This window comes from Planococcus citri, chromosome 1 (genome assembly GCF_950023065.1).
Source record: "Planococcus citri chromosome 1, ihPlaCitr1.1, whole genome shotgun sequence".
In the NCBI taxonomy this organism is placed as follows: Eukaryota; Metazoa; Arthropoda; class Insecta; order Hemiptera; family Pseudococcidae; genus Planococcus; species Planococcus citri.
In genome coordinates, this window is record NC_088677.1 from 14,094,505 (window position 1) to 14,118,877 (window position 24,373).

The 24,373-nt window shown below is 37.0% G+C and overlaps 2 protein-coding genes across 7 annotated transcripts in view; one reads left to right on the forward strand and one right to left on the reverse strand.

The window, feature by feature from the left end:
• Nucleotides 1-18,082: 18,082 nt before the first annotated feature.
• LOC135847799 (uncharacterized) lies at nt 18,083-24,274 on the reverse strand. The gene is made up of 16 exons (XM_065367521.1): nt 23,839-24,274; nt 23,647-23,772; nt 23,331-23,573; nt 23,189-23,257; nt 22,477-23,124; nt 22,296-22,397; nt 22,119-22,220; nt 21,870-22,043; nt 21,453-21,797; nt 21,256-21,374; nt 19,611-19,937; nt 19,217-19,520; nt 18,862-19,140; nt 18,543-18,785; nt 18,205-18,337; nt 18,083-18,126 (listed from the first exon to the last, which is right to left on the reverse strand). Exons 1-10 carry the CDS (start codon nt 24,272-24,274, stop codon nt 21,361-21,363), a joined length of 2,259 nt encoding a protein of 752 aa, XP_065223593.1. The 3' UTR covers nt 18,083-18,126; nt 18,205-18,337; nt 18,543-18,785; nt 18,862-19,140; nt 19,217-19,520; nt 19,611-19,937; nt 21,256-21,360.
• The window catches only part of LOC135847859 (vigilin-like), a 35,675-nt gene continuing 31,057 nt past the window's right edge, over nt 19,756-24,373 (forward strand). For 5 of the 6 annotated variants that reach the window (XR_010559260.1, XR_010559264.1, XR_010559265.1 and 2 more), the window contains exons 1-7: nt 19,756-19,871; nt 20,001-20,075; nt 20,316-20,850; nt 20,931-20,999; nt 21,095-21,180; nt 21,259-21,367; nt 22,495-24,341. The gene's annotated coding sequence lies outside the window, so the exon portion shown is untranslated. The remainder of the gene's footprint in view (nt 19,872-20,000; nt 20,076-20,315; nt 20,851-20,930; nt 21,000-21,094; nt 21,181-21,258; nt 21,368-22,494; nt 24,342-24,373) is intronic. The other variant, XR_010559256.1, reaches the window with a different exon arrangement.

Genomic DNA, 24,373 nt, shown 5'->3' on the forward strand with positions numbered 1-24,373 from the left:
CACAGTATTTCCATTTTTCATAGCTCTGCTCTAACAACATCAGAAATTGAAAACAAAAATCAAAATCATTGATGATACGTATTTGTAATGGTCCTGCTGAGATAACCAGCCATTCCTTTAATTTTTTTACTAAAATCTTGTAATTTAATTTGAGTCTCGAGGAATGAAAAATGTGAGTTAAGGGGGGGGGGGGTTCCTCCAAAAAAATCAGTATAATTAATTTGACTAAATTCAGCAGAATCCTTCGCTTGAAATGGAAAGTCACTCAGAGAATATTTCAGCTCCGGTGATGCCCTTGAAAGGGGAGGGGGATGGGATGGGCTTTTGAAGAGAAAGCATTTTCGAATAAATCGTGTTTTATTTTTTCACTCCTGTTGCCACTCAACCTCTTTATTTCGTGCTTTGAAAATTTTTCTTCTAGAATATATATTTCGCATTGGTCATGCCAAAACATCGAAAGGTAAAATTTCTGAAGCTGATGAAATATTTTCGAACGGAATGGTGCCAATTTTGTGATCATTATTGCCAATTTCGAGTTCAAGAAATATAGCCAAAAACTAATTAAATTTTTTCAATTTTCTGAAATTTTCAACGATGAATATAGAAAAATTGGCATCATCGCGTTACAAAATATTTCCTCAGTTTCAAGAATCGTTTATTTCGATGCTTTGGCTTAAGTTAAGTAATACAAAATAGGTATTGGAGAATGAAAAACGTTCAAACCTTGAATTTATTAAAAAATAAGTGATTTGCAAATTTTCAACTCCTCAGTAGAACCCTAAAAATTTTAAAAACTGGTTGGGTAGGAATGGGAGTGAAAAACCACGATTTTTTCAATGATGCCCCTCCCCTCCGAAGCTAAAAATGTTTTTCTGAGTAATTTTCAACTCAAAATGAAGGTCTCTGCTGAATTTGAACAAAATCTGCCAAATTCTTTTGAGGGGCGATTCTTTCCAATGTAGGTATTTACGAGATGAATTATTAGCACATTTCATCGAAGTTTTAAAAATTTAACAAATTCATTAATTTATGTACATGTTACCTCGTCAAACCATCGAGTAAATTGTAAATTGCGACTTTTTCCTCATCCCTTTCATCGATCGCAAACCCTGCGTCTTGCGCCGAACCGTCAATTAATGTGTTTTCCCCTCGCAACGAATTATGCTGGTTTGTGAAAAAACTAATTTCGTCATTAATGAATTTTGCGTAGGTACATGTTGATAAATTTAAAATTAATATTCCGCATTTGTTTCGTGGTAAGCGGCGATGAAGCGATACAGCGTCGTCGTGCTCTCGAAACAGATACGACTACGAGCAACATCAGGGCTACGTTTGTATTTTTAATGAAACTTAATTCCGCCCAAAACAAATTTCAGGTCAACTCGATCGTATCGTGGTTGGTCGCGAAGGTCGAGTTCACTTCACCAATTAAGTATCTCGCTCGTCGATACTTAAATAAGATATGATGCTTGAATTTTAAATCACCCTTTTGATAATATTTTAGTTATGTAGTTACTTACCTATTAAATATTGTGTTTGAGAAATTATCTATATAGGGTGTTTCCTTGTTCTCGGAGTTTGTCATGCTAATTATTGATTATGCGAATGAGAACATTTATACATTGCCCTTTTCCCCTTGTTTGCAGAAAAGTATAGAATTATATCATTTGAACATTCATTTTGAGCTGACGTGAGCCAAATTATTCGGTAATAATTGCTGAAAATTTTCATCCAATCGAATCTACGTACCTACTCGTAGATCTAGAATAGGTATGAAAAATTTCGAAACACCCTGTACTCCGCAAATATCCAATTATTCAATCCAAAGTACCCAGAACACCGCTAAATAACCTCTCCAGTAACGAAATTCGCCAATATAAAAAAAAAAGTAAAATCAAATTCAACTCTAGCTTTTCCCCCCTCACCCTTCTTCTCACTCTGCAAAAACCAATTCGTTAAAATCTCTCTGTAAAAAAAAAATTAAAACACCCTCGTCACACGTGTTTCAACCCTTACCTGTACTCTTAATCCTCGAACCGACGAGCCAATTACCGCCAAAATTACCGACGAGTTTTGGTTCGAAACACGAAATTGGCGAAGTGAGATGGAAAGTTGAACAATTCAAAAACGTGATTGGCAATTTTACTATTTTGTTTATTTTCAATTGCAATGCTTCGAGTGGAAGTGTTTTTTTTCAACCTTTTCTATCAACTATAGCAATTTTAAATTTTATTGTTGACTCGTAGATTTTCACGAATCCGCCGACACGACGATAAAAAACAATTTTCTAGTTGGAAATAATTTTTCTTCGAGGCAAATCCGATGCGAAAAATTGCTATCGCCGTTGTTGGCATTGTATTACATCATTTTCGCTATTGACCAACACCTTAAGGGTACTTATCGAATTCTTAATATCTTAGAACGAGATAGGTACCTACCTATAGCTGCAGTAAATCGGGTTTTATTCAAGGTCGTAAAGGTTTTAACGTTCGGCTTGGTGAACTTGAAAAAATATAGGTGGAATTTACTATTTGCTGAGTGGGAAAGAAAAGGTTCGAGAGGGATTCGTTTTACAGTCTTATATGACTGTGTGGAAACTAAAAAATTAAGGTAACTATATTGAATTCATGAGCATTAAGATTTGAGGATGTCAGTCTTCTTCTAGTAATTTTTTCCTGGCTTTGTCACATTTAGTATGCCAAAAATTGAAAGTTTGTTGGATCTAACACTTTTCCATGAGAACCAAACCCCCCTTCCCCTAAAAAAAAAACAATCATTTGGCGAAGGTACATGTACTTCGTGTTTTCAAGGTGGAGAGTAAGAATTTTTATGCTTTGCTTACAAGATGAAAGGTGGTGAAAAGTGAAACGCATGTATTTCAAGATCTGAATAAATGAGAAATAACTTGCTTACTCTTTACTCTATCCTGCTGACGTGAGGGTGCGTGTCGAGTAAATTTCTTTTCAGATATTCATGTTGGCTCACCTTATCAATTTTACCACGAATACGTATCTAGCTTCTTATTAGATTACCACAAGATTCATTCTGATAAGAGTTCAATCAACAACCGGCTCGGAGGACCATTTCTCGATTCAGAATTACGTTGTAAAAATAAGTTCATATTTACCTCTATATTGAGATATACTTATTTTACAATGGATCGCGTAAGAAAATGTCTGAAGATTTGGACCAAATTCATGTTGGCGACCACTCATTCTGAATTGAAAATCTCGCAGAAAAATTTCTAGCTCGGGAGGTGCTCCTGAAGGAGAGAGTGTTTTGTAAAATCCTATCTCCTCAAATATTTCGCATTAATTATGAGGAAATCATGGAGGGATACCTATGTTTCTGAAACTGAGATAATAGGTAGGTACTAGGTACATTAGTTCAGAATACCTACAGCGGTGTCAGTTTTTTTCTTGAATTTCACTGAATGGGTAATGAAATTCACCAGTTTTTTGACCGATATCCTCAAAAATAGTTGACTGCGTTTTATACTATGGGGATATTCCATAGTACATATGAGAGATGACGATGAGCGATGCTGATTGTTCAAATTAGTAATCAGACTGGGGCTTGGTTTAATTTCAAATTCGTTAAGATTTAAATGTATTAGTCATTGACAAATTTAGATGCATAAAAAGAATACTTACTTAAAACAAAAGCAAATTGTTCTTATATTATCTTCCATTTATTTCCGCTGGGGTTTGATATTAATTTCATACATAGTGTGCAAACTGCTCCAAATAGCAATTATGACAACAAATTTCAGTTTTGAAAATTTACTATACTTTTGGAGATTCTCTAGATTTTCATGTTGGGGATACAAATTGCATTGAAGAGTGTAATAGGATACCTTGCCAATTAAGTAGCTAAATCACAAAAAAAAAAGTTGAGATTTCAAAGAAGAATTATTCTAGTGGATTTAAGTATGTTTTGAAAAAGCTCAAATCCTTCATTTCCAACAAAACAAATTAATATAAATTCGAAATTTTGTTCAAAAAATAATTTGACAACGTGAATAAATAACATTTGTCGAAAATATTTTTTTAAACATTTGGATGGAAAATCTTCTCTTTGTGACCTCTTTGTTTTCCTCATCAAGTATTTTTTTTTACCAAGTTTTTATCTTTGCTCATTTTGGGAAATTCCAAATGACCTTTTTTACTAGGTACCTATCGTTATAGTATTTCAATGTTTTTCTTATTAATTTTTCAAAATGTTTTCAAACAAATGCTTTTGACTGATGTTTTTTACTTATGTTTTTGAATTATTTTTTGAATAAAATTTCTAATTTATATGAATGTGCTTTGATGGAAATGAAGAATTTGAACTGTTTCAAGATTTTTATTTTCCAAATGATTTTCTTTGAAAGCTCAACGTTTTTGTTATTTGGGCAATTACCTATGCAGGGTACCCTATTACACATTTTTAAAGGAATTTGTTTCCCCAACATATAGGTATCTAAATCTGGAGAACCTCCGAAGGGTTAAAATTGAATAAGGTGCACCGGGGCAAGTCAGAATGATTTTTCGCAATTTCAACTTTGACCAGCTGTTACTCCCCTTCTAATGAACCAATATGGATCAAATTTATTATGTAGGTTCCCATAAGGGTTCTTAACCTATGGTGAAAATTTGAGCGCGATTGACACAGTAGCTTTCACTCAGTGGAATAAAATATAAACTGTTCTGACTTTCCCCAATTGGGGGAAGTCAGAACAGGCTAAACTTTGCAGAGGCGTAGATCACAAATGGAGAGTCCTAGAAAAATTGCTTGAGAGACAAAATTGTAGAGCATTTAATTCTCTTTGAGATCACTCTCATCAGATTTTCACTAGGACGCACGGTTCGTCCGCTATATGCGAAAAACTAAGAAATAGAAAGTCTGTATTTTAGACCAAATTCAAAACAAGTTCAAAACAACAACAAAATGCAATTGAACCAAAAACATCTAAAATGAAACTGAATCGCGAAAATTTTTATGCCGTGATGAAGTAGGGGTACTACCCTCAAGTCACCTTTAGTGGCACTTCGCCAGATATAAACCTCTAGGCGCTAGAGCAAGTTTTCTAACTTACCCCGAATTCCAACTTCCCCCAGTGCACCTTATAAAAATTGTATTATAGTCATCACCAAATTGAGATGCACAAAAAGAATACCTTACCTACCTAAAATGAAAGCTACAAAGGATTAATTCGTATTTATAAATAGAAGCTTCACTGTAATTCCAATATTATTTCCTCAGTTGAAAAAACGATAATTTTTCAATATGTTGACATAATACATACACAGATGAAGAAACAATTTTCAAAATGCGAATTTTCCTCAAAATAGGTGATTTGCAAAACCGCTTAGTAGAGCTCTAAAAACGGAGTTGGATTTTCATGGCAATGCCCTTCGTTGAAGCAGAATCTCAAATATCATCATTTGGAATGGGCCTATTTTTTCCCAAAACAAGCTGTGCAGGGGTTCGAGCAAAAACCCTTGATTTTTTTCATCTTTCCTCTTTGAGAACCCATGTCTCAGCTTCACAGGCACCTCCAGGGCTAAAATTTATTCTGGATGGCTTTTAACTCGATGTAGAGAAATGGTCATTTGGTATAGTGATTTTATACCATCTAGCTTTTTTCCTTAAAGCTGTTGTCCATGTTTGTGTATAGGACACTTGATCCATGAAATATATACATCAAAGCCTCTTCTTCCAGAGGAGGGGCATCTTCTACTTTTTTCGGCTTGGTAGGTGCAGGCAATTTGACATATTATATGTATAGGCAGTTCAGTGGGTGGCAGATTCACCACGTCAATTTTGTAATATTTTCTGTATTCATCTCAAAAAAATTGACTCATGTGACCCAAAACAATGAGGTTATGACCAGGTCTCTGATGCACTTGAATGCTGAAAAGCAAGGTAAAAGAATCTTTAAATTACTTACTAATTTTCTGTTACTCGTCTTTTACTTAATATGGTGTGTGTATGGTGGAAGTTTATTTATTCAATACTTACCTACAACAACCTATTTGAAGTGGGCTAAAGATAAGAAAAATCTCTTGAACAATAGAGTTCTTTCATTTACATTTTCTTACAATAAGTATACTTAAATGATGAAAAAAATATTAACAATATGGCCATAAAGATTGAAATGCATTGATCAGATTATAAGAATCTTGAAAATCTGTTGATTAGTGCTTTTGCTTTTTGTTGGCGTGTACTTCAAAATTTTCCACCCAACCCGAAGGACCATTCTTGTTTGGGAACGTTGGACTGTAAGCCTGTATTTTGAATGTACCCAATTATTAGCCAACCTCCTAAGATTTGTTTTATGTCATTCATTACTGTTGAATTGGTATGCAAATCCACGAGCATTGTCTGATTGTTTCATTTTCAAGACAGTTCTGGTTGGCTGAGCAAGTGTTTCTTTGTCCCACAGGACTAACATCATGTCATTAATCAGTCTTATTTGATGTTGCAGTGATCGGGACTTGCCAGATTTGTATTTGGATATCTATTCTTGTGATTATGAATTTTGTTCGAAAAGCCAATACATAAATTATATGAATTGTATAATTTTAAATCTTGCACAATGCACAAGCAATAATATGCATATTAGGTATGCCCTTTTGGGAAGTCCAATAAATAAAACGTGAAGATTCTTTTGCAATTAGCGATTAGCGGGTCAAACTATATTACCTATAAACTGGCGAGTTTGTTAAGTACGTTGTGCATTGCATAAAAGTTCACTCGAATTAACAGTTGATGTGGGACTTCCTCCTTCTGAAACTATTGTCTGTTTAATTGTGAGCAGTGCATACAAAAACGGACAATATGACCAAAACTGAAATTTCACTGGATGATGTTCCATTCAATTCTTGAAGGGTTCCTACAACAATTTCAGGATTTTTTTTTATTTTTTGGTTGCATGGTCCCTTCTTGCATACGCCCTAAAATATGGATTGAATTGAGGTGCATTCATCAGATTATGTACTTTCCTTTCCACAACTTATTAACCATTCCAATTTTTTTTATTGACCAATGTTGTATCATTCTTCATCCGACCCAAAGGATCATGCTATTTCAGATAGTCTTGATACATGAAATATCTCAAAGTCACTCCTTCCAGAAGGGGGACATCTTCCACTTTTTAGGTTTGCTATAGGCGATTTTACGTGCATAGGCAGTTCAGTGGGTGGCAGGCTCACCATGTCAGTTCGTAATATTTTCTCTATATCTCTGAAAAATTGACAGGATTGACCCAAAAATAAGATTAAGATCGGGTTTCTGATGCACTTGCTGAAAAGCAAGGTAAAAGAATCATCAAATTACTTACTTACTAATTTTCTGTTACTCGTCTTTTACATAAAACGATACTTGTATCTGTATTTCAAGTTTCTTTATTCCTGTGTACCTACAGTGGGCCAAACATAAGAAAAATCCCTTGAATGATAAAGTTCTTCTGTTTAGATATTTTTCTTAAGATATGGATGATAAAAAAAAATTAACAATATGGCCAAACTACTGTCTGTTTTATGAAGACTGAAATGAATTGATCGGATTATAAAAATCTTTAAAATCTGTTGGTTATTGCTATTGTTTTTTGTTGGCGTGTACTTCAAAATTTTGCACCCGACCCAAAGGACCATTCTGTTTGGAACGTTGCACCCATTAGCGTGTATTTCGAATTCACCAAGCTATCAACTATTTAACCTTCTAAGTTTAATTTTATGCCATTCACTTCTGTTGAATTGGTATGCAATTCTATTTTGATGCATGTTGATGTTGAAATATTCGACTTATTGGACCATTCTTGTGATTATGAATTTTGTTTGACAAGTGAATACATGAATAAAATGAATGGTATAATTTTGGATCTTGCACATGCGTATTAGGAATGCATTTCTGGGATCCCAAAAAACAAAATGCGGAGATTCTTTTGCAATCAGTTATTAGCGTGTCATATACTAACTGCATGGTTGCATTCTGGGTGGTGCACAAAAGTTCCCTTGAATGTGCAGGTGATGTGGGACTTCAATCTCCTGAAACTGAATTGTAGTGCATTCATCAGATTATGTATGTACTTTCCTTTTCACAACTTGTTAACAATTCTTATTTTTTTTTTTATCAACTAATGTTGTATCATTCTTCATCCGACCAAAAGGGCAGTGGGACATTTGACCCCTGTGCATTTGACCCATGCGACATTTGACCCACCATTTTATCAATTCGCCATTTTTGAAAAACGACATTTGACCCATGAGACATTTGACCCATGTTTTTATCAATGTTTACAAAATACCAATGCGACATTCGACCCATGCGACTTTAGACCCATATTATTGAAATAATTTAAATCGACATTTCACCCATGAGACAATTGACCCATGGAAATATTGGAAATTAAAAATAGCGACATTTCACCCCTAGGACAATTCGCCCACGCATTGAAATAAAGTAAACCATTTAACCCATGCGACATTTGACCCATGAGACTTTAGACCCACAGTGAAATATAAAAATAAAACGACATTTGACCCATAGGACATTCCACCCATGATTTTATAAGCTTAACCTATCAGCATTGCGACATTTGACCCATGAGACTTTTAACCCCATAATAAAATTATTCCGAAAACGTGAAGCAGTGTTGCCATCTCAAGAATCATGCTGCAATAAGGCAAAAATTCTCAAGATGAATTGATTGTGAAAAAACAGTGCATCCATTTCATGGTGCTGGATTTTCCATCCAAAGGCAGGATCTAACCTAACCTAACCTAACCTAACTAGAATGTGAAACCGTATACTTGTCAAGTTGTTTTCTAGTTTTTTAATGTTTGGCACATGACATTAAAACCAAAACCAAAACTGAACTGAAATAACCCCAAAAACTGATTAAAATTGTTCCAAAAATTTAACCTAACCTAACCTAACCTAACTAAAATGCGGACCCTATTTGTCAAGTGTTATTTTCTAGTTTTTGTATGTTGGGCACAGGGAAATAAAACCAAAACTTATACAGTGAGACTGAAACCCCAAAAACCGATTGAAATTTCTGGAAACCAAAACCTAACCTAACCTAACCTAACTAGAATCTAGAATGTTAAAACCTGCCTTTTTTTCACGGTTCTCTGACTTTTAGGACACCTAAAGGTGGGGCTGTACCCCACATTTGGATTTTGAGACACAAAAAATTGCGTCGGGGGGCTTTAAAAAAACTTTTTGTCATTGCAGTGCTACCTCCACCATCTCTTTGCCAAATTTAGGCTGCAGCGGACAACTTTTTCAAAAAATTTCCATTTTCCAACTTCGTCAAAAAGTGGTATTTTCTACTGTGAGTGAATCCTGCACATGGGGCAACACCAACACTACGTCGTGCAAGTAATATGAAAAAAATACGACAAAAAAATTTAAAATACCAAAAAACCTGCAAAAATTCCGATCTAGTGCATCTAAGCTCTGTACAAAGTATATTAAAATTACGTACGTACCTAATAAATTTTCCAGCCTCGAGATCAGATTCATAAGCTGCTAAAGTGTTTGCCAGGCATCCTTTTTATAAAATTTTCACCGCGACTATTTATTCCAATATGTATCTGTTTACTTTAAACTGTAGTGAAGTTTACTCGAATTACTAATCAGTTGAACATCAATTTCAAGAAAAAGCACCTCGAATAGGTAGGTACTAGGTAGTACGAGTATACTAATAAAAATCTCTCTACTGCAACATTACTGTGTAAAATTTTTCGACGTTATCAAAATACACCGAAATCTGAACGAGAAAAAATTTGTATAAATTTGAGCCACATTAAACAAAAGGTGTAGGGCAGAAAAAATAGCGTACAGTTTCAAGTGCGCTATTAAATACCCTTCCTAGCGTCGATTACAACGTGCATCTTGTAACGAATTACATGAAAATTAAACATTTAAATACTTTACATCACGTACATTAGCGTGGTATCTAACGGATTTTTCGTTGATGAAAAAATCACTACCTTTTCACTAGGTACATATTTTTTCAACCAAATTTTCATAAAGTTCTCCACTCGAGCCCTCTTCCAATCACATACACCAACAAAAAATTAGCAGTCAAATTTTTTTGAAATTGGAAGACAATTTGAATACGAAGTATTTTTCAATTTCAATCAAAACTATTTTTTTTTTTTTTAAATAAAAGGTTTTTTCAATGATTTGAAGGTTTTTGTTGAGGGTTTGAATTTTTTCATTTCTTTACTACATTTTTGACTGAATTCAATATTTTATAACTACTTTCACTACCTGGTAGATATCCCGATTATCAAATACTCCTAAATCCATATATTATTTTATGATTTTGCATTACATACTTCATTTTTAAAGGAACTTTTTCAAAGAAAATGTTTGCGATTATGAATTAATAAAAAGAGGCATTTTTATCCATCGCACTTTTCATCATAAACAATATGTAAATACAACATATACATACATTTCTTAAAAATTAATAGATATTAAGATAGAATAATATACAGCGCTCTCGTACTTTGTAAACATAGCGTAATAAAGTACGTATTCAAAAATATTAAACTTACAAATTACAACCTACAAAATTTATTCCACTTATAAAAAATTTTTCATCACCAATATATACGTTACCTATACGTAGTAGAATCAATTACTTGAGCATAAATTGTGCTCCAAGGAAGGAAAAAATAATTTAAAAAAGTTTCATCTCACAGACATTTTTTAATCTTAATTTTATAATTACAAACATGTCACAGCATCGCGGATACATTTCGATTGAATTGTATTTTTTTATAAATTAAAAAAACAGTATTAATTAGAAAATATAACTAAAAACAAAAGAAAGAAACAAAAAAATCATCTTTAGTTTTTTCAAAAAAATATTCGGTTCTTCGATACAAGTGAAAAAAGTGATAACGAAAGGTTTCCGATTCGTATCAATCATACATACATTATTATGAAATTGCAACGCGGTATGTGAAAAGACGATCATTCGAAAAGCATTGAAAAACCATCTCGAAATCAAACATATACATAGTACATATAGCCACTGTTGCAAAAATATGCTATTTTCAAAAATATTTTATTTTTAAATGCAATGCAATTTATAAAGCGATGATTTTATCGTATAAACTGCGATACTTCGGTCTAAGATGAAATCTGCTGCGAATCCGATTCGGTGATCGGTTTGCTTTTCACGTCATACAGCTTGTCTGCCTGCTCGAAGCATGTAACCGATGAGTTATTATCACCATAAACTCCATCTTCGTTGGGTGCTTCGATAGCAGATAATGGTAAGGAACTCCTGAATGGACTGGCGATGTATTAGTTTCTCTTAAATTAAATCTCTGAGGTGGTGACCGATTTGGAGAAATAACTACTGGATACTTCGCTATCGTGAACCCTATGAGAGAAAATCATTGAAATTAGCTTGATAAAAGGGAACTGCGAAGAATGTTGAATCGCAAATTATGGCTTCATATGTACAAAAGATCTTCCAAGATCTCGATTTGACAACTGGTTTGTTAACAAGGGAGTAAAAAAAGAGCTTTGATTGTGATTTTAAAATGTTTAAATAACACTTTTCAATTTTCGTAGTCATCAGGAAAAATTGAGCTTTCATCATGAAATTTAAATTTTGTAATATGAAAGTTCAATTTTGAAGTATTCAAATTTTAATCGTCAATTTTAATTCTTCCATGAGTCTGTTCGTTTAATTTTCAAACACCACAACTATAGTTACTCAAGGTTCAACCAGTTTCGAGATATCAGCCTTCAAGGTTTGGTTTATTCATGAAAAATTGTAAAAATTACGAATTACCCTTTTCCGAACCCTTTGAAAGATTTTTATATTGCCGTAGAAAAATTCATGCCGTAGTGGGAGTAAATCCAATCCATTATTTTAAGTCAACTTTAAACTTACTGAAAACGTTCCGATTTGAACCAAGGTATTTGTTGGGCACCCTTTACGACCGGGTGCGGAGGATGAATTTCATTTGATGTAAGTTCTTCAGTTTGCGAACCTTCGCCATCGTCAGATTGCTCGTATGTATCTCTTTCCTGCGTACAAAACTCGTATATAGATCGACAATATTCTTGAAATCTAAACTCACCCCACCTGTCAGGAATCAAACACAATCCTACTTACCGTATCGGGACAAATTTCCAGCGCTTGCAATGTTTTCTTCGCCGAATTGGATCTCTTCAGGAAATATCCATTCGCAGTATCATTCAAAGGAACCGAACTCGTCGACTGCCAATTAGCATAATTGTAGGGCGGCGAGACGAAACGAAAGGTCTCTGTAATATTCCGAAGTAATACGATTATACTTTGCATTGCAAAGAGTAAAATTCAATTTTTTTTCCTCGAAAACTTACTCTATCTAATTCTTCATGCAACCATTCGATCGCTTACCACCATTTCTTCTTCAGATTAGGATCACCGTTGAGCATGTTATGGGCAAGGCGTCATTTCGAGAACAACATACCCATGCATTTGATACACTGGTAGGATCTCTTCTGATAATGCGTTTTACTAAGAAATGTGATTTCGAACAAACCATCGCGATCTGGTGATAGCCCTAAAGCCGATGTAAGTATCATTATTTTTGACAAAGGAAAATATGAGTTTGCAAACACGAAATTAGCGTTACCTTTTAAAGCGTTCGATATATATGATACGGTTGCCACGAGTCATGATGTTTTAATTCGTTACAATATGCGGACGCTATATGTCACAGCACTTCGCTCAGGATGGTCTTAGACATGCGCGAATTTTCCCACGAAACGAATTGTAACAATTTTAAAGTATCTTCTGTTAGCTGTAATTCTTCAATCAAAAATTTTTCACGTAGCTGAACAAATGATCGTAAAAATGAATTGGCGTTATTTGCGAGCATAAAGTTGAATCGGGAGTTAAAATACAAAGCATTATACAGAAGTATGTAGTTCAGCACTTGACATTTTTTTTTCAACGAGCGAAGAATTTTCATCTTCTTTGTAATAATAACTCTTTGGTTAAAGAAAACAAAAAAATCAATAGGAAAAAAAGTACCTTATATGTTACTGTACTCAGCATACGGGTTAGGTAACATTGGTGCTCCCTGCAACGAGAAAATAAAATCACGTAACACATCGAATCCATCAAAATGAAGAACCTTGTTATTCAAATTTCAAATCAGTACTCACAATGTCCACGAACCTGAAAAGGATTGCACTGATTTCTCACGTCACAGCAACTAAATAACGTTGAAATAACAGCATGGCATTTATTTAATTCGGTATACTGGTACTTAATAGCAGGCCCTGGACCCTCGTCTAGAGTAACCAACAAAAATAAGCATGGCACATTCAACTGTGAACAAAAAAAATCGATTTGTACACCATCTCTGGAAAATTACTTTCGTAATCCTACTGGTTCATTAACTCACCCTAAGTAACTGCTGTCTTTCGGTGGTACCAAACCCGCAATAAATTGCAAACAGAGTGAAGTAATGAGAAAGATGTCGGCCGTGATCAGATATCTCTTTGTTAAGCAACTGCAAAGCTGTGATTAGAATGTGATCGCTGAGAGGCGAAGTAGTATCGAAAAATTATAGCTGAAACATTCATTTCAATTAGGTCTAATAATATGCTATTCGTTCAATTGGGCGAGTCACCAAAGACACTTACTTACATGGTGCACTGGATGCGCTAGGTACCGGATCTTTGACCGAATAATGAGCTAAATAAGCAACGATTTTAATAAACGCCGTTCTAACTTCGGCACTCGGGCATGACAGCAGGTATTCGCATTTTTAACAACCGCAGTCTCGATTCAGCTGAAAACAAAGAAAAGTGTGAATCCAGCATCGTAGAAAAGAAGAAAAATCCCAATCGTTTGTGACTTACACAAAAGTAACTGTTATAAATCATCAAGTAAAGGCCCTACCTGTACATCGTGACGAGTATAAAATAACATATGCACCTTCCACTATCGTTTCTATCTTCTGCAGCTCATCCTATACAGTATTTGATCAAATATCTGGGGTTCTTAGATAAAAAATACACATTTATTAACTTGGGATAAATGAATTAGGAGGAAAAAAGTCACCGTACAGGTTATTACTTCGCCCATATAGTCTCCTCCGAAACATTGTGACTTCATTTCTTCATCGTCTTCCGATTTACATTCGTTGACATCGCCATCATTTGAACTTGTACCATTTCGAAGATCCGTCGCTTTCTCTGCAAATTTCAATCGTTTAAAAATGAGTTCTAATGAAACCAGTAAACTTCGTAACTTGGAAACTGGGATGACAATTTACATACGCAAAATATACGGATAATAATGGCCACCGCTGGGGATGGCGTGTCCGCTGTGAACGACAAAAAACCGCTTAGATGTTATGTGGTACAAACTTCTTCGGTATTATTGCCGCTCGATGAGTCATCCGGTGAAACATTATCACAGTCTGTTTGTTCTCCTTCAACTTTGGCTAAAGTGGCGACTAAAGTTCAGAAAAAATAGTTTGAATTACATTTATAAATTGGCTTAAATTTCACACCAATAAGAGAAAAAGTCAACTAAACAGCACATAGGACATACCGGTATACGGTTCTGTATCTAAGCTCATCGGGAATTCAAAATTATCATTAAATTTAATGGCACAAAAACGTTCGTAATCGTATCCGAACCACTTCAACCGGATTGTAAGTACTGGAGGTAACGTTTTCACGCATAAGCGTTTTACAGTTTTAACCTGCATGTAAAACAACGCAAATTGAAACTCGTTCCATGATTTATATTTTTTATGCTACGACTAGCTTCGATTAACTACCTTTTTATCGCATTTATCACAGTGACACGCATCAGCTTCTCCCAGAAGTTCGCCCTTCACATACTGTTCTAACGAATCTAATAAATTTGAATGGTTTCGCATATCTACGCTGATTACACTAAATGTGTTCTCCTCTACGGTATCTAAAATGAGAAAAAAAAGTACAGATGAACGTTGAGACTTCTATTCGGGAGCTGTAATTTTAATAATTCGGCGAACCAATTTTCTCTGCGGTTATGTCTGTCGCTTGAAGATTTTGACAAACCTACCCATGAGTCTGGTCCAAAACCGAGCCACCTAGCACCTTACTCAAAGTTTGCTCGTTCATCGCAAATAATTCACTTGAATTGAAAATACACCCAACATATCGGAAATTCCTCCATAATCATTTCGGTACGTAGTATTGCAAGTCACTGCACGCCGAATGCCCGAAAATAGCCTAAACTTCTTTCAATATATTAAAATTGCATTTTTTTGCGAAAATCGTTGACGCTACATTTCCCATTTCCGTCAACAGTACCAACCGGACTTTGCTGCAAAAACAGAAAATGTAAAATGTAAAATTTTCCTTTAGGAAGGAGAAAAAATGAAATGTCCAATCAAGTCACAGTACTTATGTACGTCCAAATCATACCTACTTATGTTCGCTAGAAAAATCTTCATTCGGATCGGCAGCTGCACCTTTGGCGGCGAGTATATCAACTCTGGTACTCTCCACCATGCACACATCACTGTTGAATCACAGAATTCGTTTATAACATGTACCACCTGCGTTTTTCAATCCAGCGAAAGCGATCAATGAACGAGGACTGATAGGCGGTAAATAATCCCATTCCACCTAAGGAGCATCACGATCTAAAAATATAAATTTAGTATCATATTTTTTCGAAGATAAAATTCAGTGAATGCGTCAAAAGTACGTACCACAATGGATCATATGTAGCACAAAGCATTTGTACGAGCAGCCTTAAATTCTACGCGTAACCCATACATAGTGTGACTAGCAAATCAAAAACTGAATCCAAAGACTGAGACATATTACACACAGGTATTACTCTTTCCAATACAGTTTCTGTACTCTTTTCAAAATGCAGCATTTCTTTGCATGCCGGAAATTCGAAATCTTCGATTAGCTCCTAAAATCAACCCATGATTAGTATTCAGATTACGTTTTATTATTCAATTGAATAACGGACGAAAAAATTCAAATTTACTTTGACTAATTTCACCAAACTGTTCTCGTCTAAACCGTAAAAGTACTCGTACTTATTTTCCGGGGAGATGCGTCTTAATAATTCTTTCTTGATGCTTAAATGTTTTTCCAGCAATATTTCATCCACTAACAAAGTACCAGACTTCTTCGCGTTATCCTAAAACATGAAAAATAAATAAAATTTCATCCACCGAATAAATTTTCATCTCCATTCCATGTGAACATTTGTAGCTGTAACACAAAACGTCAGCTATTATCGCTAAAAATCTCTTTTTCTTACTTTTTCCATCTTTAGCCAAGCAATTTCGGAATTCAACAATTCTTCAATGTCGGCGTCGTCGAACAACGCTAATCAATCGGCACAGTAACTAAGGAAACAAAAAACTGATAAATAACACGAGTACACACAATATCTAAATCGTTTCGTAAATTCATTCCAATGCAACATACATGAAAATATTCAAACACACTAGATCCATTTTCGGTTACGATATTCTTATTTAGAACGTTGAATAGTAATTGAATACATTCAATGAAGGCGCCTGACTATGTGAGAACGACATAATAAGTATCATCTGTTCGCTAGCGCAATAACGAATAGCTCTGCGAAACAATAAATGGGCACTCGATAAAAAAATTCTTTCTCAAAATGAATATTACAACTAGTTCCGCAGATTACTAACCGGTTGCGCGCAATCAAAATCAAATCGATGATGAAATGTGGTCACAATTTCTCGCCGTGTAAATTATCCAACGCGAATCTGTTCAATATCATGTATATTGGTAACAATTCCAAGGCTTCTCTGCAAACTGAACAAGAAAAACCACCAAGTTGAAGCAAAAATTTTAAAATGTACAAAGATCGATTAAAATCTACGTTTATTTTACCTAAAACGTCGGGTTCGTTCTCTTGAAGAGCGACATGGAACATCTTCGTTGCAGCCGAATCGACCAAAATTTTCATATTACCGCCGTCACACGCCCATGCCAATCGTATTACGGCGTGGATGGTGTTTAGTTGAGGTATACTGCATTTAACACCCTTCCGTCGATGATAGAAGAATGAAATTCAATGCAGCGAGTATTTATATAAACCTATAAAATCATTGAAACTATCAATACCCTTTCATTCATTCATTCATTCATTCATTCATTCATTCATTCATTCACTGCTTTAAAAAAAAAAAATGAATTACCTATTGTACTATCTCGTCAACGAACTTCTGAGCAACTTTACACGCGACCAAGCTACGAACAGCCGAATCGGTATTACAGATAGGTAACGACTAGAACGCACCTTTCATAAATATAAGGCCGTTATTCGTCGCAAAACCATCTTCGCTCTCGGGACTCGTTTCGATCAAATGATTTCTAGTACTTTCAGCCACCTTATACGCAATATGTCAAACAACCGAAAGTAACACGCAGCAGATTTTCAATACGGTAGGTAAGAAATGCCGTTCTAGAACACCAAATATGCATACAAATTGTTCTTTAGTAAACCGAACACATCGAACTGAGAAAATTCGTAGTACTTGAATCAAAATACCGTTTAGTGGCGACATCGGCACGAGGTAGAAAATTATTCTTGGTCAACATTTCAAACGCAACCTGAGCTTTATCGCTGCACAGAAAGGAAAATTGAAAATGGACTGATTTGTCCATTTGTGGATCATATGTATGTGACCATCAATAACGTATACAGCACCTGAAATGAAATTTCCTCGTATAAAATTCAACAAAAAATAGTCTAACCACGATGAAGGATACGTACTTTGATGTTGTATAACACTTGCGAAAAAGATCCAAAGAACATTGATTCCAAGGTTGGTAATTGTGCCGATTCATCTTGCGGGTCGATTTCAGGATTGTAAAAAAAGATCTGTAATCCATTTCGTGTTCGGTTGAAATGTTTTTTAGAATAATATACGACAAATCGAGTGATTTGAACTTACGTATAAATTCTCCACTGTATTTTGATTGGGTGGAATAATTCTGAGAATATTTCTAGCAGTATCGCGCAGATCCGAATCGCCTAGTTCACAACGTCGATCGGCGATTTGGAAAAAAAAACTAGGTGTATTGTTCGTTACACGATATAATCTACGAAACAACATCCGAGCATTAATAATAAATCGAAGGTAGGGTAATTTTTCAGCAGAAACGTCCAGTTATACTCACCACGTCAGGTAAGTACATTTCATCGTCATTTGGAGATTAATCTGACGCAAGGCGAACCAGTCAAACTATCGGAACTTCTGTCCGGTGAACTAAACAAATTACCACTTCCTTGCACGAGCTTTGCTGTCAATAACTAAACGAAGCCAAAAATCGATTAATTAATTTCGATACAAAAACCACAAACGGTGAAATAACTAATAATTTTATTGTAATAATACGAGTCGACATGCTCCTGTCAAATCGTCTCATTATAATAGAAAAAAGTAGAATTGTAATGCTTGTCTGGGATACAACATCCGCATCACATTACACTGCACACTGGAAATTAGTTCACTTACCGAATTATCTTTAATAGCAGCTGGATATCCGATATCAGTCGTTTATCGTCAACTGGATCCATACGTTCGCGTACAATTCTACTTGTGAATTACTCGAAATCGATTTCAATTCACGCAATACCTGTTCCTCAAACATCCGACAGTCATATTTCCGTTTAAAACAAATTCTAAGTATCTCATCTGGTTGTCGTCCGGTATTGGCGAATCGCACGATTAAAGTTACATCGTTTTCTTCATCCGGCTCTGTAGTCACACGAAAATAAGCAAATAAGCAATTAACCATTTCCCAAGTGATTACCTTTCCACTTGACAACCTCACCTGTAGTACAAAGGTGACGGTTTCCTTTCGGATGCAAAGTTATTAACTCGTATAAGACTCTCAAGCTACAGCACATCCTGAAAGATTCTCTACTCATTGGATTCTTCACAGGGCCTTCGTTCGATTCCATACACGAGCTATCTTGATTGCTTCATGCACTTACGATATGGTCATCATGAAAATCACACAACGACGTTTGCAAACGAGGGCATAAATTCGTGTTCGCCTATCTTGAAAATTCTACAGCTTGATTTGCGATCGTGTCACCGCCATAAGCACCTATTCAAAATAATGAAACAAAATCCTTCATTACGAAGAATTTCAAGTCACTGCGAACAAATCATACGGTACGTACCTCCATAAATATGCAGTTGCAATTAAATCAAGATAGCCAGCCTGATAATCTCTTGTTTTCTGGTGTAACTTTCCTTCCTTTGAATAATTGACAGTATTGAAAAATCGTTCGAAACATCTCATGCCGCTTTCCGTCAGCTGAGCAGGCTCAAATTGTAGGGTATTACTCTCAGAAAAGTCTTTGTGAATGTCCGGGTACCAGGTTCGGAATTTCACCAATGATATTTGAAAACCACCAGAAGCATGCTTCTCTATCGCATACGTTCTTTTTAGCCAAGCGCTCCCAAATTTCATGTCCTTCCATCCTGAAAAGTAATATCAAAGGTATTAGATGAGCAATACGAAATATCAAATAGAACACGATTCGATTTAAATGTATATGTAAAAAAAATTACCTGTAGCAAAAATCTTGAAACAGAAAGTCTCTCTCGAACTTGTTGAATATGATTATGAAAATACGACAACAACAAGCACCCGTATACGGTAGCAATTGATAACACTGATAAGGTATGTTGCGCACGCATCTCCAGTCTAGTTGAATTTCGACATTTTGCGTCATCGGTAGATTAGAAAGTAGAATAAATTGTATTGTGCAGGGTAGTTAATAGTTAGAATGCAGAATTGAGAATCTCGACTCCGACTTGGATTATTTACAGGTATTTTATGTACATTTGTTCTATTTACATTTCAAGTTATCTTGATTATACATATACAATGTCCGCCTGAAATTAAACAAAGGTTTTCATTAGATGTTACTCATATCGCTCTCGTTTTTTTCATTTCAGATGACATCCCAAATCTAGCAAACGTGGTCATAGTTTTTCGCCCACAGTCGTATCAGCTACCCTTTCAACTAATAGGTAACTTCATTGTGTATTTACCAAATTATCGATACAAAATGAAAAAATATTAATAATGAATAATATTAGAACGGGTTAGGTTGAATAGAAATTTACATAATCAAAGCGTTCCGTTCACTATGCTAAATCATCACGTACGTTTTATACTATTTGGTTTTGTTCTTATCGCGAAATACCCATTCACACTTTTAGCAACGATGCGATTACAATTTTTACGTTTCTTTCTCCTTCTTGTTTCAGATCAAGAATAATGAATTGAAACTACTTTGATGGATGTATCTAATTCGGCCGGAAAATGTATTCGATATAAGATGAGAATCGCGTAGTGATTCGGCTACAAATTTATTCGCTTGTTTGAGACTGGACTGGAAAACATGAGCGATAATGGTACTCAAGCTACATTAAACGATACGGATGCTGACACTGTTGACGAACACGCCGACCAAACTGAAATACTTTCTCAAGTACCGTAGAAACTACTGCAGAAGACTCTCACACCACAGAATTACTTCAATCCGGTACCGAACACGATAACGAAACGCAGATTTCTCCTGAAACTCGAGTTGACGAATTTTTACCAACTATAATTGATAGTCGTGGCGTTTGTGACGATTCTTCGAATCTAGAAACTTCACGAACTAATGCAGTTAATGCAACTATCGCTGCAAATGAAAATAATGTAGCGTGCGTTATCGATGACGCTGACGGTGCTGATACTCACTCGATTACCAACACCGAAGAACCTTCCAATTGTGATAATACTAATAATAAATCGGTAGGGTGATTTTCGAAGCGAGTATTTGAACGATTTTACGCCAAAAATGGTATTATAAGGTGATACATATTTGATTACAGGATACGGTTTTGAATTCGAACGTAGTAAATAAGAAAGAATCACGCGATGAGGACATTGATAACGATTACGTGAGTAATATATATTATTGTTCACGAGGACAAATTGATTGTGTAATCGGAAAGTTGTTTTAATCAACGTGTTGGTTTTTTTTTTGAATTAATAGATGTTGGTCGACTTGATGATATCGGTATGTACTATGTACTTCGTTTCACGTCGGAAATTGAAATCAAAGAGGAACGAATCAACGAGGTGGGTTATTCGAATAAACTCTTCTCACGGCTGCTACGATAATGTTATTAATATTGCTTTTGTTTTGCTACTTACCAGCGGAATTTATTAAATACGAACGGTCCCCTGATTGGAGCCACGAATACATCCGAGAGACGACGACGGAAACCTGCTCCGAACGACGACGACGGGAACTACTTTTTACGCGGTAGTACCTATGAACAATTATTAATACCTAATTAATGATTAGTTAATTTAGAGTAAGTAATCATGATGGCATCTGCCCTACTTACGCGGCCAGTGTATTTCGGCGACAAACACCACATCCCTGTGGCATACCGGGCATTGACCTCCTGCGGTCACCGTATTATCACTACAGACGTCGCAGAATACCTGATGGCCGCAGGGCGCACCGGCAAATGTTGCCCACCTTACATGGCATATCATGCAATGCCGCTGGCCTGCGGCGTTGCGCCGGATTTCGGCGATACACATCATCCGAGCGCGACATTGGGGACACGCGTTGTTTGCCCCCCTAATTGCGCGTGTTCTTCTTAAACACGGCTCACATCCCATGTGACCGCATGGGAATGCGGCCGCGTTCGGTTCACGCTCAAAACATAAATAGCACAGTCCATCTAAGAAAGAAAATAACATTATTAGTAATGTAGATGTAAATTTTTTTCTGCTCCTTAACTATTACATCTTACCGATTCGTTGGATTTGCTGATTGTTCGGCTCTCCACCGATTATTCGGTTAAGTTCGTGAACTGCCTGATCTGGTTCTGCGTCACCCATCGCCTCTTCTTCCGGTACAATTATTTGATTTTGCTGAAGTGCTGGTTCATTTTCAGGCTGCGGCTGATTGTGAACATCGGCTTGAACTGCCGATTAAAAAACATTGATTACTTTTTCATATCACTTAATTGAAAACTTTATTAATAATTTATGTACTTTACCGATTATTATTTGATCTTGCTGAAGTGCTGGTACAATTATTTGATTTTGCTGAAGTGCTGGTTCATTTTCAGGCTGCGGCTGATTGTGAACATCGGCTTGAACTGCCGATTAAAAAACATTGATTACTTTTTCATATCACTAAATTGAAAACTTTATTAATAATTTATGTACTTTACCGATTATTATTTGATCTTGCTGAAGTGCTGGTACAATTATTTGATTTTGCTGAAGTGCTGGTTCATTTTCAGGCTGCGGCTGATTGTGAACATCGGCTTGAACTGCCGATTAAAAAACATTGATTACTTTTTCATATCACTAAATTAAAAACTTATTTTTATTAATAACAATGTATTTTACCTATGATTTGTTGAACAGGAGCAGCAATTTCGTGAACCAGATCTTGATCCGAATCTGAATCATCCACCTCCTCTACGTGAACCAGAAACAGATCTTCATCCGAATCTGGATCATCCACCTGCTGTTCGTTCAGCCTGTCATCAATGAAATTGAACGGAGACGGTAGATGACCAGCGCGACCACGTGCTCGTCCAGCTCTGCTTCCTCTCGGTCTTCTAGCGCCGCCGCCGCCTCGCGCTTGTTCAGCGCCGCCGCCTCGCGCACCTCTAGCGCCGCGTGCACCGCCGCCTCGCGCTTGTTCAGCGCCGCCGCCTCGCGCACCTCTAGCACCGCGTGCGCCGCCACCTCGCGCTTGTTCAGCGCCGCCACCGCGGGCACCTCTAGCGCCGCCACCGCGGGCACCTCTAGCGCCGCCACCGCGGGCACCTCTAGCGCCGCCACCGCGGGCACCTCTAGCGCCGCGCGCTCTTCTGTTACCGCCGCGCGCTCCTCTGGCACCACCGCGCACTTGACCAGCGTCACCCTGAGCATCGGCGTTGTCACCGTCGCCACCAGGTGGAGGATTTCCCCCGTGTAGGAGTGGCAATGCAGGAGGTGGCGGTATATCTGCGTCGTCATCTGCGAATTGACGGATCACCGGTTCATCATCTGCAATAGAAACTAAGTAAGTAACAATAACGAAAACAGTCGTGTATTACTTGGAAACACTTACCCCAATCCAGCTCTATATTTATTACTTCGATTACGTCGTGTCCGTCTACAGCTGCCACGGGGTCTTCCTCTGGTAGTCGGTAAAAAAAGAATTAGTTTCGATTCTAAGAAAAAAATAATAATTTCTTGTAATGATTACAAACCTCGCTCTCGCGCGTTGTCCCTCGCCGCATCTGCCTCTGGCGCTGCTACATCAGGCGCATGGTGGCCTAAAAATCGGAGCACTTCTTCGGCAGTTCTAACGCCCCTGTCATACTCATCCCAAGCACGGGTCAAGTCACGCTCATGCGCTTCTTGTCGTCTGTCTGCCGGCCAACGAACTTGCTGCGCTTGCCCGGCTCGCAGGTATCTCCCATACTGGGCATTGCTCACCTCCATCATTCCGTCTGAAAATGTTTTATAGCCTAATAAATATCACTCAATACCTACCTACATGACGATGGTGGTGTGTCCACTTACTCAGAAAAGTATCGTAACTGGGACGGTGCTGCCGTACCGTCATCTGCTCCGGTAGGCGCCTATTGAGTGCTTCCATTTCGTTGTTCGTCCTTCTTGGTTGACCATATACAGAAAGTAGTGCACGTCCTGTGAACAGAATGTATTAATAGCAATATTCTACACAATACGTATATTACTTGTGTGTGTACTCACGGGGAAACCAATACGCCCGTAAGTATTGGTAAAAGCTTTGCGCTTCCGGCGACTGCGATTCTCTCACATACTCCCGCAGTATGGAGAATCCCAGGGGGATATCGTCTGCGGGGAGCAGAGGGAGCGCGGTGGCCATTTTGTAGATCCTGCGAAGCACTGGATTGGCTTGCACAATGGCGGTGGTGAGTCCGTGCGCTGCGCGATTTCGCCTCAGCGCCTGCACGTAGTGAAAATAACATCCCAATAATTGTGCTAGTGGCCAAACAATGCGCACAGCTCGCTGTAATGCCAGCTCGAAGTCGGTAATTACTATGCGTGGAAGCATATTCTGCACTACCCGCTGCAATGCCCTGAATACCTCCACATAGCAGATGGTATTACGCCGCCTCATCACAGCCCAGGCAACCATGTACATCGTTCCGAACGCGGAGGCCATAATCACCAGTAACTGTGTGGCCTCCGGAATGTTCGGGCATGACCGGAACGTACCATCAATACTAAAGGTCGTATTGTGCTGCGTCAATAGGCTGCAAAA

What these genes read in the sequence shown, in the direction of transcription:
- LOC135847799 (XM_065367521.1), bottom strand. Translation starts at nt 24,274, where the DNA reads ATGGCCTCCGCGTTCGGAACGATGTACATGGTTGCCTGGGCTGTGATG. An exon ending in GGACAACGCGCGAGAGCGAG is followed by an intron (nt 23,258 to 23,330) that starts GTTTGTAATCAT and finishes ACCGACTACCAG; the next exon opens with AGGAAGACCCCGTGGCAGCT. An exon ending in TCAGCAAATCCAACGAATCG is followed by an intron (nt 21,798 to 21,869) that starts GTAAGATGTAAT and finishes TTTCTTTCTTAG; the next exon opens with ATGGACTGTGCTATTTATGT.